Genomic DNA, 17,095 nt, shown 5'->3' with positions numbered 1-17,095 from the left:
TTGCAAGTCAACAATTTACTATTTTAAATTCGTGTACAATTAGAGGTCGACAATAGGAAATTCGTAACCGCATAGTTTAACTAAACATGCTCAAAAAATTGCGTTCATTCAACTTCTACATACCATACACTTGTAAGTAACAAAACGCTGTGGAAAATTGAAATTTATATCAGGCATATTTCATTCGCACACATGCATTTAAAATACAAATAAGCAAAGCTGAAATTGATTTAAGTTACTTGAAGCGAAATAGAAAAAAATAAATTCCCAAATTCCCCATTGAAATGACTGGGCGTACAGAGCAAACAAATTATAAATATTCGTGAAAATTTCTCAGAAAACTGAAAACCCAAATCATACTCTGTTAAGAATACTGAAGTCCTTGTCGACCCTAAGCCTATTGTGCCAGGAACCTTCCACGTACTTCGGCTCAACGGCCCGATCACGGCCGCATGACGATACCTAAGGACGTTCATTTTGTTGAGTTTCCAATCGATAGAGGCTCAATTATTACACTTTCTGGGAAATATATTATATTTGTGTACATATTAGAATAACTTCTTGAGAAAATTGTGCTTTTGAACAATGCCTACCAGGCATATTAAATTTTAACAGCAAATGTAATCTACGCCAACGTAGAAAACTAAATATTTCCCTAAACAATTCATCATTTAATTTTTCTCCAATTTCGATACTTAATAAAACTATTTCTCTTCCCGACAGTTAACATTTCAATTTTCTATTATTATTATTTTGGTAAATTTTCCCCTAGTTCTACAAATAGATCTCATATTTTCAGGGATTAAAATAATGGACATTTATATGGCATAAAAAAATAAATCTTTTAATGAAGTCATTAATATTATTTTGAGGATAGAAAGAGGATTTCTAGTTGGCTCCACGTGCTATAAACAAATTGGGTTGGGTTGTTGGCCGTTGTTCAAAAAAATTACTAGGAAGTGAGTTGCGTAGTTTACGGAACTGCTGCCTGGGTTCATGCATTATTCATTTTATTATACGAAAATTGTCATTGTTTATAATCTTACATTCGCACGAAGTGTGATAATGTGTGAAAATTAGTACGCTTACATTTTATCGTGATTAATGATAATAACACAAATAACATTTTCCTTGGCTTCAATCATGCATTGTGCGTTGTACAGAAAAGTGTTGATTGCTTAGTGTGTTGGAACTTTCAATGGTATAATTGTAATATATTTCTCTTGTTGCGTATTATCACGATTGGCATTTCATTACAAATTTATTGGATTAAGTCTGAATAGTAATTCGCAAGAAAATCCACGTGTAGAATAGTCAACGTTTGGGTTGAAGCGAGAGAAAGACCTTCGTCGTGGTTTTCCAACGAGAAAGGAGGCCCTAGTTCTTTCTGTAAACTTACCACACCTTGCAATGCAATCATGATTCAATATTGAGCCAACTTGATTTTCTTTTGCGTTTAACACGGCTCAATATTTCCAGGTTAACTAGTGCCAAACCAAACTAACCCCAAGGTATTTCTTGCTATTTGGTTATACTCAAAAAATCACCTGTCCATCACTGTGACCTTCACATGAAAAAGATGTGTAGGCACGTAAAAAACTCACTTTTCCTAAGTTTAGAGCATTCAGAAGTCTCTCTTTATTTTTAATTTTATTTGATTTTCAATCAGATTGCCCTTTGGTTTGATAATTATCATACTTAATGCTGTGGAAGCGATAAACCTACAGCAGCGAGACAGCATGAAAACGAAAACAAATATTCATGACCTACCGGGATTCGGTCGGAATTGACTCCTCGAAGTTGTCTTTTTGTTATAAAATCCTTTGTAATTTTCCAGAAGAATCGTCTAGGTGTTCCTAAATTTTTAATTAATAATCTTCACAAAAGGAGTTTTTATTGTCTTTCAGAAGTAGTATATTTTTGGGACGTATCTGCAGCTGAAAACCAGATGCTGAGTCCACGTACTTTGAAGATTTCAGCTAAACTCAAGCAATTTTTACCAATTTTTTTTCGAATGCAAGGGGTATCATCCAAGAGATGACCTTCATGGGATCGGGACGGGTTTGCTTTTAGTAAATGCCATTTCTCATCAAAGTCTCAATTATATTTGTCACACGGTTTCATTTAGCTTGCCAATTGAAGGAGGAAACTTTTGGTTGTTTTGAAATGAAAAAAGTGATTTTCAAGCAATGATTAAAAACTTAAATTTCAAAAGCTGACTGCGAAATAGGTTAAAACTGAGTGGGACAAAGTTCATAACACATCTGCCCATCCGTTTACAATTGGATAAAGAAATTTAAACATGGCCGTCCAAAGGTGACCATTGTTCGGAACACTCTCGAAATCGTTGATGAAATCCAAAATATGGTTTCAAAAATATGGTAAGACGGGTGCGCCACTGTTGTTCTCACTATAGAATAAATGTGATAGTCTCTGATACTGTTTCATGCACTTTCGCAATCGATACATTACTGTCGATAAGCCGCGGATACGCTATTACACTGAAGAGACAAATAACAATAAAACAGTGAGTTTCAAAAGGGAAACGCTCACTGAAGAGAGCATGGACGGTATCGATTAACAAGGTTATGGTCACAGTTTTCTGGGATGGGATGTACGCGGAATGCATCAATACCGATTGCCTTGGAAACATAGAAGCAACAACTGGACGTTGCGGTATTATACGTTTTTATTGCAGCATTTAAGCAAAGAAATCAAGAATAAAGAAAAGATCCTCTTTCATCAGAACAATGCAGAGGTGCATACCTGGTATTCTGACCTTCATTGTCACTTCTGACAATAGCAGTGCCAATGAACTTAGCCATCAGCAAGTCAATTGGCAAACGACACCGTCTTCTTAAAGCTATATGTAGTCTAAACCATCCTCTCTTATATCCCAAAAGTAGTTGATGAATGGAAACTTCTCCAATGATTGGGATTGACTCATCGATATTATCTCAAGAGAATTAATATCCAATAACAATTTTGCTTATTGACGACGCTATCGAACAGAACATGGTGATTATCAGAGAGGCTGATCTTGCGAGAATTTGTACCAAAGTTCTTTCAGAAAATATGCCACGGCGTAGATACCAGCAAATCGGCTGATTGCAGCCGTCTTCTATTATCCGCACTTATTACAAAGTGAATAATTAGGTTTGAATTTTCTCACTAAATTGCAGACAGAAACTGGGCTTAACGCAAGTAATGTGGTCCCAACTGGCCGTGAATAATATGTAGATTGTATCTATAGTTATTTTGAAAGTGTGTATCTCTATCTCCATAATGAAAAGATTCCAATGAGTAAATATGCTGCAACTGTCAAAATAGTATATATATGAATAATAATAATCATTAGCTCAATAATCCATATTCGATCAGGGCCATGAAGGGTCTTGGAGTAGCTCATTCAAGACCGTAACGGTACACTACAGGATTACAGTACCCTGTAGGAGACAATGTGATCAGCATTACCCTGATTTGACTCAGATATTCAATCGTTTTATATATGCTGAAAGTAGATATCATTAATGGTTAGTGTCCTCTTGAATCGTATATCAAAATTTTAGTTTTCTTGCTCATTTATTTTTAGGACAGCTTTCTTCACATCTTTAGCACTCACTCCCAGGCAATTGTTATTATATATTCATCTCACCCGAATAGGGACTATCATGAATAATTTGTATTGAAGCGTACTAAATGAATTTTAGAATATAATATAGAGTTTTTATTGGAAGTGATATAATTTTAGAATCAGCCTACAGTCTTCTTCCTACGGCGGCAAAGCACAAGGTTGGTGTTGCTTTTAGAGTTGCAATAGTTTATTTCTTCGAAGTTCTTCCTTCATTTTGAAAAAAAAAAAACATATTGTTGAGATCGAGAAGCATGCCAGTTCTCTGTAAGATTTTCATTTCCGTGGTTTTTGCTCATTTCAATATTTCAAGTGAATTTGCTAAAAACTTCATATCCATAATGAAAGTTTAGATCCAGCCTTTACTGGGGTAGTGTAAGAACCAAGTTTGAAACCGTAGTCCAATTGAAAGTTGCTATATTGTTATATCCATGCCAAAATAGCACATAATATAGGAATTCCAGAAAGGTCAACGAAACATCTGACTCAACGCTATTCTATTGTCGTACTTTTTAAGGTTTTGTGTAAAACAAAACACAAGACCTTATTAGATCAATTCAATATCTGTCTGTCTGATACATTCGATTTACTCGGAAACGCTGAAGCTATTGGAACGAAATTTGTCGAGATTGTGGCATCATTTTGCGATGGATTTAAGCCTGACCTGGTTGACCCCAAGCAATAACAAAAGAAGAGGACACGCTTAATATAGTGATGTCGAAACATAGCCGGCCCTGTTTTCGTTCATCAAATCACTGCTGTATAAAATAAAACGCTTGGAAAACCGGTATCAGTAAATATGATTAAAAGGCGTTTACTGTCCAGTGGATTACGTAGTTGCGTAGCCGTCAAAACGCCGAAATCAACGTCCAAATATAAGCAACGATGACTAGAATGGTATAAAGCACACACTACAATCGAGCAATGTAAAAAAAATCGTCTTAGACGAATGAATCGAAGTTCAAAATATTTGAGTCCAATGGTCGCTCATAAGGAGAAAGGGTGTTTAGACACCTAAAGTGTGCCGACCAGAACGAATACTGAGACAAGTCGGATGACCGGATGCTGGCGCTTCGGGTATAAAGGCTTTGTGTTCATCTTATATTAAAAACTTTCTCCGCACATTTTTCCATTCGTATTTGACTAAAAACCCAAAATATTCCTTCATATTTTTTCAAACTACAAGAAATATGTACATGTATGGGGAACCTGCCTTAAACTTAACACAAAATGACGCCACTTGCTGTATATAAAGAAAACAACAGACCACATGCTCTCACCAATTTTCGTGACAATCGGTTCAGCCGTTTCCGAATAAATTGTGTGTGACAGACAGACATCCGCAAGATTCTAATAAGGTTTTATTTCACATAAAACCTCAAAAATTAGGGTATTTGAAAATTTTGCAAGTGCATGCCATACCCTCTGGACTCTACATCATTGATCAAAATTTTGTTTGCCATCAAAATGATGATCCGAATCACTTCTCTAAACCTTCTTCAAGATTTCCTAAATGGAAAAGAAAAGGTAAGCATCTTATAAATTATGAAATGCCAAAATCACCAGAACTGTCCATTGACCTTGTTTGGAATGGGCTCCACTAAAAAGTTAAGAGTCAATCTCCATCTAGTGTAGCGCCACTCTAGGCCTTATTACAAAGCGACTGGAAAAAGTTGCAGAAAAATTATTTCCAGAAATTCATAAAAACAATGCCCAAAATTTGTGGTTAGGTGATCAAACATGAAGGTCATTTCGATAGAGCAAAAATTTAATTGAAAAAAAAATTATTAAACAAGATATTATGTTCGTATGTAATTAAGCATTATTATCCTGTGAACTGACATTTAAAAAAAAAATATGTAATTAAAAAGAAAAGAAAAAATGTTGATTGACGGTTTCGTCCAGGGCAGAGGCAACTCATCAGACGCTGCCTCATCTCTGCCCTAGGAGCAGCGTGACCGAAAATGGCGACAGGTGGTAGTCCGCATCCACTTGATGGCGGACCGGACCAATTGGGAAGCAACTTACTTCCTCTCTTATGGTCCACAGACTCCTCTTTTTGGGTTAAACACCGAAGCTCAAAAGAAAAGAAAAAAATCTTGACTGACAACCGTGGACCTCAAGAGAAGGAAGTAAGTTGCTTCCCAATTGGTCCGGTCCGTCTTCAAATGAATGCGGACTCAGAACTCCCAGCATCCTTGGTGGCTTGGTTTTAGGGAAAAGACGCCACAATTCCCTCATTACTTTTTAATCTAGATCTTCAAAAAGAAAATAACGACGAATACCAAATTTTTGATAATGAGGCCATACATTTTAGTTGTATTAATATTACCTTAAGCTCACCAAATAAACACAAGGATTAATTTTACAAATAAACAGTTCTAAATGTAAAGAACTGCCGTGTGTGTATGATTCAATCCTAATAGTCAAAATCGAAGCTAATTGTACAGTAACCCAAACATTCAGTGCAACGACTTATCTTACCTTGAGGTCGTGGATGTTTATAGATGTCCTACTAATCCAGTTATACATAAATCTATTCTCTAAATAAGACCCCTTAGATTAGATAGAAATGCAATCTACATTTTAACTTCCTTATCAAGAAAGATACAGTCAAATCTAGAAGCGAAATAACGGTGGAGCAATCTAACTATTCATTACCATGTCGTCTGAGATTAAACGAAAATATCTTGACATGCACACTAAGTCAGAAGGTTTTTCTCGCTCTTAGGCTAGTATATCTATGAATGTGACTGGTGCTAGCTTGCTATCTCTAGAAAACTTCCGTCAATTTACATTTTTGGTGGAGTGCCAAGAAATCGTTTTAGAGCTCAGAGAAAAAATTAAGAAGGTGATGTGTTGGCGAACATCATTAAATGTTCGATGTTTTTTGTGCTTGTTTTCGCCTCCATTTCGTTCTTCGCTGACTTTCTGATTCTTTTCTTTTAACCGCTTTAGCTTGTAAGCATGAGCAATCATGCCAACTTGGGAGTATGAGAGATTTGTTTAGGCTCAACGGTGGATTTTTCAGATATATGCCTTTAGATAGAATGGAATAATTTCTTAAAAAATGATTATGGGGATGCAGACACTCGGAACAACTATGGTTGCAGCGCTTATTGTGTACTACAGCCGGGGCATTAGAGTCAATCTTCCAACACTTTCCCAATTGTACCATCAGCTTTTTGCGCGCCTATTATATATATATCGCTTATTTTTGATAATAACAAATACGAAATCTGTGGAGGGTGCTTAATCTTCAAGATATTATATTTTAAAAATAAATCAGTTAATATTTGCCAGCATGCCATACTCAGACAACTTCCGCTAGCAAATAAAAATAAGCATCCAACTGTGTAAAGTGGGCTTTCCAAAGGTTATTGGCTTCCGTTGTATTTTAAATTGTATATTATTCCGGTCGGTGACTTGATGGTTGACAAATTTCTTAGAACAACGCTTTGTAAAAATATCTTCGCAGTACTTTCGAAAAATTTCTTTTATCGTCATGACATGTGGATATTGTCGCAGTAACATACACCACTTTTGTAGCCTTAATAGAACCAATCTTTTACTCTTTCTCTATTTAGCAGATCATGTTCTGAGAAGCACGCATCTCATCAGTCTATTAATAACCAGCCAAATCCTGATTAACTTGAAAAATATATTCAAAACACTTCGTTGAATCAATATTTGGGTTACGCACTTCACCGACAGACAGTGGAAACAAACTATTCATTTCCCGCTGTGTAGGCGAAGAACTGAATAATTTATTTAGAAATTATGATTTTATTTCTTTTGAGATTTGTTTTTGCGAATTCAAGAGCTTCTACGCAATCTTCCCTGGGTATAATAGCAGCACACTGCAAAATATACGTTGACAGGAAATTTAGTATTTTCTTAACAAAATGCAATTCAGTCGAAGATCTTTCAATGCTGGGTTTCTTCGCTTCTCATCCTATGAAAAATGTTGGAAAATATCTGACTGCGAATCCGCTAATCCTAAAGCTTACCTGAAAACGTCCATTTTTAGTATCTTATCCTACGCTCTAGTTATCATCAAAGCAACCGCTGATTCTGCCGTCTCTGAAAACAACCGTCATAAACTACATCCCCTTTACTGATTGTAAACGTCTAATTCAATTGAAAGTAAAACACATCATGTAATTAAAATTCAAAATTTCTGTCCTGACATTTTTTTTCTCTCGCTTTATTCTCTATCTGTATTAGTGATAAATACAAATACATTACATATGTGAATAAACACGATCTGAAAAATTTGACCACCACAAAAAAAAACCTTTCACTTTTCACTTCAGATGGGAGACGTTGATCCGGAAACGCTTCTAGAATGGCTCTCGATGGGACAAGGAGACGAACGGGACATGCAGCTAATTGCTCTAGAGCAATTGTGCATGCTCTTATTGATGTCTGATAATGTGGACAGGTGTTTTGAAATGTAAGTATTATTGGATTTTATGGTTTATAATCGTTAATTATTGTTTCATCATAACATAAAATTGAAGAATGAAAAATTTGAAATAATTACATTGCTGACTTAAGTTACAACTATTTAACTGAAACCAGTGGGATTTAGAATACTGACCAGCAATCGCAACAACTTTATCGACCCAGGTGATCATTCCATCAATCCGTGATTTGGTTTTAAATAATACGCCTGAATAACCTTGGTAACCACACTACCCATTCTTCTAAATCATGGAGACAACTTCACCGGTGGCAGAGAATATGTATTCATACGAGACGGGTTCAATAATTCGTCAGAGTGGAGATAAGGGAAAGCGGCCCTAATATACGTACATATATCTGTAAAATAAGCGAAATAGATTTCCTTCTGTGAAGTTCTTTTTCATTGTCGGGAACAACTGCTCGGTGTTAAATCTATATAGAAGGTGAACCCGAAGCAATACACCTTTGGTTCACCTTTCCCGTTTTCTTTAGGAGGATTCGGAACCCGCAATGAGTTTGGCGATGTTATGGTCGACTGTGACCCTGTACTTGTCAATACATGGTTTATCAAACGATTATCTAATCTTCCTACATTTCATTATAGTGAAAATAGTAAGACGAAAATCCATTATATCACAAGACGCCGGAATGTTGTAACCGACACTGACTGCAAATCCCCGCCAAAAGCAGCGTGAGCAGCACCCTAGCTCGCCGCGAATTATGTGGTCTCGATTTTGTGAGAAAAAAGAAAAACTGATCTTTACATGATTGCCAAGCATTACGAATGTCGATGAATGGTAGAATCAAGTTAAAAACACGATCCACAAAGCAACCTATGCAAACCTTGTGGTCACTATGCCTGGTGAGCGATTCATCAATCGATATATTTGGCTTTAGGATGACAATCTCCAAATGAAGGTCCGTGGAAATAAATACCTCTACTATAAGTTTCTCGACAGAAAAACGTTGACCGATTAATAAATTCACAAGGATACCATCCGAAAAGCACAGAAAGCGCTGTTACAAACGGTTCAATATATAACTACTTTGTTAAACTGCTTCACGCATCAGCTCAACTTGGATGAATTGGCGTTCTTTGTAATCAACGCATCAACGAACATTTCAAATTCAAAATTTTCCCGTAGTGTCGTCCGCCCTTCTCAATTCATAAAATTTGGATACGTGAAACGGCTCTTTCTTTGCTAAGTGGGTTCGTCGCTCTTTCAATTTTACTGCAAATCGACTCAGTAGCTAGTTGTACGCTATATAGTATAAATATCTCCTTCCTTCAAAAAATTCGTAAGAATAATTCTTTCCGGATCTCACTTCGGTCGAAGGGGCCGTTTTCACTTCTTTCGAACATATTGTTCTCTGAGGTCTTGAAGGACTGTCAACTTCATCAAATTTGTCATAATCAGATCCAAGTATTTTTTTGAACTTATTTGCTGTTTACCATAAACGACCGTGGAACCCAGCCGGTGAATCTCTCATTCCTAATTGTCACGTCAAAAAAAAAACATATTTAAGTCTCTCACGAATCAATTTCATGTTGTTGATGGCAATGCGAACTTCCATTAGGAACGACAGTAACACCAAAATTGAGTACATGAGTCTTGTCTTACTCATGGATTCAAAAGGCGCGATTTATGGGTAGAAATGGGCCATATATTTTTCATATTGCTAGATTCTCGATTGTCACAAATATTTTAAACATTGAGCCCGTGGTTCGAAACTACAGAGGCAAAACACTGGTAATTTGAAAACGAAGCCAAACTGTTACCGGACATGACCTTTCGGACTAGACTTTCGAGGTTAGACAATTAAGTAATAAGACTGATTCCATAAAAACATTATTCTACAACTCTGCCATCCCCTTCAAAGTAGCCCCCTTGGGCAGCGATTTCAGCGCGTTCTCCACTCTTCGTAACATTTCTGGAATGCTTCGATTGCGATGTCCGTGAGTACCCTCGTCACGGCCGCTTGGATGTTCGTAATTGACCCAAAATGGGTTCCTTCGACCAGCGATTTTGTTCTAGGGAACAAAAAATAGCCATAGGATGACATATCGGGCGAATAAGGCGGCTGTTGTAACATGGCATCCCTTTAGAGTCTAAATACTGGGACACGCTGAGCGCAGTGTGACACAGCGCGTTGTCGTGATGGAGGGTCCAGTTACGAGCGATGTCTGGGCGCAACCTGTTGACTCGTTTTCGCAATCTTTCAGGTACTTGGCGATAGTAGACTTAATTTACGGTTTGCCCCGATGGAACAAATTCCGCGGCCATCAAAAAGTAATAATCATCGTTTTCACCTTCGACTTGCTCATGCGAGCTTTTTTTTGGGCGGGAGCATGCAGAGGCAACCATTGTGAGCTTTGGCGTTTGGTTTCCGGGTCGTATTGGAAAAACCAGCTCTCATCGCCCGTAATAACTCGATGAAGCAGCGTGGGATCGTTTTCGACTTGTTCCAAACAGTTTTCTGCGACGATCATTCGATGCTGCTTTTGCTCCTCAGAAAGGTTCTTTGGAACAATCTTCGCACACAATTTTTTCATCCCGAAATCAGATATTAAAATTTGTCTATTTCAGAGTTCATATCCAGTTGCGAGGCCAACTTTCGAACTGCTAAACGCCGATGTTCACGGATTAGGGCGCACAAACGCCGCACATTCGCGTAGGTCCGCACCTCGACTGGTCTCCCACTTCCATGCTTTCAGGCCCCTCCTTAAACTTTTTAGGTTATCCAAACACCTGTGCACGACTAGGAGTACTATCCCCATGCACTTTTACAATTTTAGCACCCAATTTGGCGCAAAATTTTATCGTGACGCGTTGCTCTAGATTTTCTTTCTCCATTTTCGTGACGAGCTCCATCAACACACGTCTACTCAACACGACATAGCAGGCGAACTAAACAAGCTAGGGCGATGGTTAGCAAGGCCCCTGAATTGGAGTAAAGGATGCGCTTTGGGAGTTGTAATGTCAATTTTGTAAGTGCGTTCCGTGAGTAGCTTTCTCTTTCCGCATATAAATCTCTGCTGGACTAAAGTTACATACATTTTCATTTTCTGCTTCTCAAATTATAAAGAGGCAATTTATTATCTGCCATGACAATAGCCTGACATAGATTGTTAAGGGATTGTTTTTAATAGGAAAACTGATGAAGAGAATACATCTGGTTTACCCCACTGTATAACATCGAACATATATTCAAAGATGGGAAGAGCGAAGGTATTCATTGTGATGATTTTATTTTTTCCGAACTCAGGATAAAATCCAAACGTCGCATCCAAAATTATATCTGCAATGGCATTGGTTACCTAAATCAACTTTAGTTTTGGATCTTTGGCCTAGCCTCTGGGAGGATCTTAAAATATTTTGTGAATGCGACGTAGAATGTGGTTAAAGCCTCCTTATAAATTAGGTGGACATTCCCAATTAGTAGTTCTCCTGACTGATCCTTTACTGATGGGGTATTCGAGTTGCTCTTTTGATTAATCCAGTTAATTAATGACTCCACACCGAGTTCAAGTGAATCTTTATAAAAGATTTGTTGCCTAGTTGGAAGGACAATTCGAGTATTTTTCTCTATCACTCGATATTGGTTGACACCGATCTTTTCAAGTTCATAACTTGGTTCCGCGAAAGCGACTATAAACGCATCATGGAGTCGATATGGACACGGTAATATGCGCAGACGACAAATTGATTGCTCTTACGACGCCTAGATCTTCCTTTCCTGTAATTTGATTGCATCACTGCGAAAACTAAAGAGCCATTCTAGTATGTTGTAAAGAGCTCACTACCATGTTGGCTGTGCCCCTATTGTCTCTAGAGTACCCTCGACAGTAATTAAAGGAATTTCTTCTATTCGTTTCTACTAGTAATGGAGGAGCAAAGCTCTAATATCGCAATGTTTCACGGCTACCTGCACAGGTATGGAAGGTAACTGCAATTCGTCCGATAAGCGCATCGATTCCAAAGAAAAAAGAGTGCTACAATGGGGAGTATTCTACTTGTCCGCGGCTATTTATTTACAAGAATAATTTGCAATATGGGTAGCTGGCACAATGAGTCATAACCCAAGATGCGCGCCTATTCGCAACTCAGATCGGCATTGATTATTATCGTTGCATTCTCTTTTTGGCTTAGACTCTCAGCATTGATTTCCTTTACATTCGCTCGGTTATTTCCTATGATTCCTTGCTGTTTGCAATTCCATTTTATTTTTGATCGCTATAATAATAATGTTTCGAGATAACATTGAGATGAGAAATTTTTTGCGAAGCTTGACATTCAAATTTATAATTAATTTTGTGTATAAAACGATGACCAAGAAAAATAGCGCATTCGATCAGCACGAACCGACCCGTTACTAACAGGACAAAAGCTAAAGAAGAAGGCCTTGAGAACGGCCCATCAGGGCATCATCAATTTGGAGGCCAGGATGCGGGCGCCACATGTTGCTGTCTATCTAAATTTCAAATTACGCTGTGGTCCTATTAGAGCACGAGTCACAATAGTCTGATCATACACAGGACATAGAGGGGTTGATTGACAGCTCATGGTATTCTGTATGCATTCTCTCAAAGCAGGTTCGCGGCTTTACGTTTAGGAAGAGGGTACGGGTGGCTCAAGTAGTTAGAGCGCTGGGCTGTCGTAGCAGAAGTTGGCGGTTCAAATCTCACTAGTGGCAGAGGGATTTATTATCGTGACTGGATGTCGGATGCCAGTCGACTCAGCTATGAATGAGTACCTGGGGCAAATCAGGGTGATAATCTCAGGCGAGCGCAATACTGACCACATTGCCTTCTACAGTGTATTGTAGTGTACCGTTACGGTATTGAATGAGCTGCAAGGCCGTAATCCAATATGAATTGTTGCGCCAACGATTATTATTATTATTAAGAGTTTATCTACACACTCGAGTACCGCGGCTCAGGGAGCGTGGGGAAGAAAATTTCCTGGTCTGTTCATGAACCTTAAAATTAGGCTCTAGGATATCGGTTATTTAAAAGAAAACACGACCTGAGTTATAACCAATTACTTTTGTTGGTACTTGTTCTCAGAATGGCTTTGTATAATATGAATAATTTTCCAATAAGTAAACTGCTCATTAGCACACAAGAAGAGCATTTGCGAAAATTATAGATATAATATTTGCTCTACTATGTAAGCATATCTGTCTTCAAATAATTTGGTTAACACTTTACTGCGCAAATCGTGCTTCTACCTTATATGATTAACAACCCTTATGTTCCGGGTTGTCTACCGATTCAACTGTGGTTGCGTCTAAAGTCGTTAACAATGCAATAGTTAATTCATATTTTCAGCTGTATCAAATAGAATTGAATTGAATTATCTCTCAACACCTCTATCAAGAGTCATTTCCCACAATGAAGTTTTAGCAGGTTACATGGTGTATGTCTTTCTATCATTTAATATATTTAGCTTTCTATTAAGTTTGTGCACAAGTTGCTTCTTTTTTTTTTTAAAAAAGTAAAATTTTTAAAAAAATATATTCCCATTTGTAAGGTTTGCTGGAACCTTACTAAAATCGGTCCAATGTCTGTCTGTCACACGCACTTTTCTCAGAAACGGCTATATCAATTGACACAAAATTCGATGAGAAAGTAGAAACTATGAAAACCCACCCACACATTCAGTAAGTTACATTACTACATTGACTTCAAAGGGAGGTCCTCATGCATGTAAAAGGGGGGTGTAAAATTCTTTTCAAACGAATATAGTGATCTTCGGTATCAAATGAAAGGTATCGATTAGTGCTTTTCAAAGCCAGTCTTAATTTTGGCAGAGACATTTAGTTTAGCTTATCCTAGAGTCATAAAGTCATTGCAGTAATGTATACTATATGTATACTATGAAGCATAATATGCTCAAGTTAGATCAAAATCGCACTATTATTGATAAAGTAGTAGCTCAAAATTGTCTTTTCCGTGTAATTTACTGCAACCCAAAGTACTAAATCTCAATATTACACTAAAGTGAGTAGTTAGACATGGTAAATATACATATACCTACATACAAATGGGATATTCGTGCACTCAAATATACTCACAGAAGAAACAAACAAAACCTTCCATAGCTGAAGCGCCGTTTCTTTGCCGATAATTTACATACTAGGAGGTGTTTGAAAGCAGCAAAAACGGTGTTTAGAGCGTTTCCATTGAAAAAATTCGTTTCTGTCAAATGATTATCCAAAAAGCAAAACAAGTAAAAATCTGATGGGCCAGGGTCAGGGAAGTATACGAATTGGACCAACTGGTGCAAATGTAATTATGCAATATTTTCTGAGGGTGTTCAACAGTGTGAGTATTCACCTTGGGTGGACGTTTTTCCTTCAACGCTGCCTCGAGGCACTCTAGCTGGACAGAGCATACTTCCGCTGTGCTGCGTGAGTAATCCATCGAACATATATACGACATTTCAGAACCATGTTAGCTTCTTACTATGTCTGTACAAGCAGATCTCGAAGCACGTGACATTCCTATGGGACACCATCACTCACAATTCGCCGAAATGCTTTTCAACTCTCATTACTACTCGAGACGCTTTCACCCTTCCTCCAGTGTTCTTCGCCATGTGTTCCTTGACGACTTGGAATTCCACTAGATATCGTAGCCCGCAATGGGGTTGCCAACCTTGATGCGTGACCTATCCACTGCCACTTTCGCCTTTTAATCAACATGCCCCCGAGTAACACCTGTGCATCTATCTATAAATTGTAGCACTATTTACAAAATAAATAACGTAAACTAAACACTCGATTTTCCATCTAAACTGAGTTTGATTTTCGCTAATTTCAAAACAAATTTATTTCTTTCAGATGCCCACCCCGTACTTTTCTTCCAGCCCTTTGTAAAATTTTTCTGGATGAATTGGCACCGGAAAATGTTCTCGAGGTCACTGCACGTGCCATCACATATTACCTTGATGTTTCAGCCGAATGTACACGCCGCATTGTTGCCATTGATGGAGCAATAAAAGCGATATGCAATCGTCTCGTTGTCGCCGATTTATCGAGCCGAACTAGCCGTGATTTAGCCGAACAATGCATAAAAGTTCTGGAGTTGATTTGTACACGTGAAGCAGGAGCAGTTTTCGAAGGAGGCGGTTTAAACTGCGTTCTTTCTTTTATACGAGATTGTGGATCGCAAGTACACAAGGATACGTTACATTCATCGATGGCAGTAGTTTCAAGACTATGCACGAAAGTCGAACCGAACAGTCCTTGCATTCAAAATTGTGTTGAAAGTTTAAGCACTTTATTGCAACATGAAGATCCCTTGGTAGCAGATGGTGCATTGAAATGTTTCGCTTCAGTAGCCGATCGTTTTACTCGAAAAGGAGTGGATCCGGCTCCTTTAGCCGAATACGGACTTGTAAACGAGCTTTTGAAACGGCTAGGAAATGCAGCAGGAGGGGCTCAAACCGGATCAGGTTCCTCCTCTAGCAATAATGATAACACGAATGCTGTAACGCCAAAAACACAGCCGACAGATGCTAATAGATCTTCACAATCAATCTCAACGACAATTTCCCTATTGTCGACTCTTTGTCGTGGATCTCCTTCAATTACTCATGATCTGCTACGATCAAAACTCACCGAATCTATGGAGCGCGCTCTTAAAGGAGATGAGAGATGCGTACTAGATTGTATGCGATTATCTGATCTTCTACTATTACTTCTATTCGAAGGACGCCAAGCCTTAAGTCGAGTAAACGGCGCCGGACAGCAAGGACAGTTGGCTCCACGTGTACGCCGTACAGATTCAAATGCTGAAAGAACACATCGCCAACTCATCGACTGCATTCGCAGTAAAGATACAGAAGCACTTACCGAGGCTATTGAATCGGGAGGAATAGATGTTAACTGCATGGATGATGTAGGACAGACATTGTTAAACTGGGCTTCAGCTTTTGGTAAGTAGAAACCAAGTTCGTAAATATCACATATTTTCAATCGAAACGAAAAGTTTTTAAAAATCAATATCGCATTACAGGTACATTGGAAATGGTTGAATACCTTTGCGAGAAAGGCGCCGATGTGAACAAAGGGCAGCGTAGCTCATCATTACATTATGCAGCATGTTTCGGTCGACCAGGTATTGCCAAGGTTCTTTTAAAACATGGCGCGTATCCAGATTTGCGTGATGAAGACGGCAAAACACCTCTCGATAAGGCCCGTGAACGAATCGACGAGGGACATCGCGAGGTTGCTGCGATTCTACAATCACCAGGGGAATGGATGTCTGCTGGCCGTGCAGACTTAAAATCTGACCAAGAAGATGCATCGAATGAACCACGCGGTGACCCCGAAATGGCACCGATATATTTGAAAATATTCTTACCAGTGTTCTGTCGAACATTTCAAGGAACAATGCTGAGTAGTGTGCGCCGCGCCAGTTTGGGTTTAATCAAGAAAATGGTGCAATATGCACAACCAGCTCTCTTGAAAGAGCTGTGCGAGTCGCAACCTCCAAATGTGGGAAACGGAGAACAAAACTTGGGAACATTACTCGTTGAGGTGGTTGCGAGCGTTTTAGATAATGAGGTAAATTGAATCCGTTGAAATGTCAAATTGACAGTTTAGCAAGATAAACAATTGACAGAATATGTGCCCAAAAAAAATTGATTTGTATTGAAATTGGCTATGAAAAGTAGGGTATAGACACCAATCTTTAATCTTTGTCGTTACCACTAATTTAATGTTGATATTAATTTAGATTAGTTACAGTTGGCCCGCAGGCAATCCCGCTGTTCATACCAGCTACACTGCTAGCATGTCTCCAAGCGATATGTCTTACAATAGTATCTCCTCTACAACACAAAGTCTTGCCAAGCAACTACCAAAAGGCGGTACATTTGCCCAATCGATAAGACAACAGCAACGTATTATCGTAACAAATCGTTACATTTTACCGCCGCCTATTCCGTCTACATCAAATTCTAAATTGGCGGTAAAACTATTGTCGTT

At 38.3% G+C, this 17,095-nt stretch overlaps 1 protein-coding gene across 4 annotated transcripts in view; it reads left to right on the top strand.

Moving 5' to 3' along the window:
- Positions 1-17,095, top strand: part of LOC119652983 (E3 ubiquitin-protein ligase Ufd4) — a 96,421-nt gene that overhangs the window by 49,738 nt on the left and 29,588 nt on the right. For all 4 annotated transcript variants that reach the window (XM_038057415.1, XM_038057428.1, XM_038057407.1 and 1 more), the window contains 3 exons: positions 7,948-8,087; positions 14,945-16,041; positions 16,122-16,672. In XM_038057415.1, coding sequence (XP_037913343.1) covers positions 7,948-8,087; positions 14,945-16,041; positions 16,122-16,672 — 1,788 coding nt within the window. The remainder of the gene's footprint in view (positions 1-7,947; positions 8,088-14,944; positions 16,042-16,121; positions 16,673-17,095) is intronic.

Source organism: Hermetia illucens, chromosome 1 (genome assembly GCF_905115235.1).
Source record: "Hermetia illucens chromosome 1, iHerIll2.2.curated.20191125, whole genome shotgun sequence".
In the NCBI taxonomy this organism is placed as follows: domain Eukaryota; kingdom Metazoa; phylum Arthropoda; class Insecta; order Diptera; family Stratiomyidae; genus Hermetia; species Hermetia illucens.
Note: the sequence above shows the minus strand (reverse complement) of the source record. Positions and strands in the feature narration are given on the sequence as shown.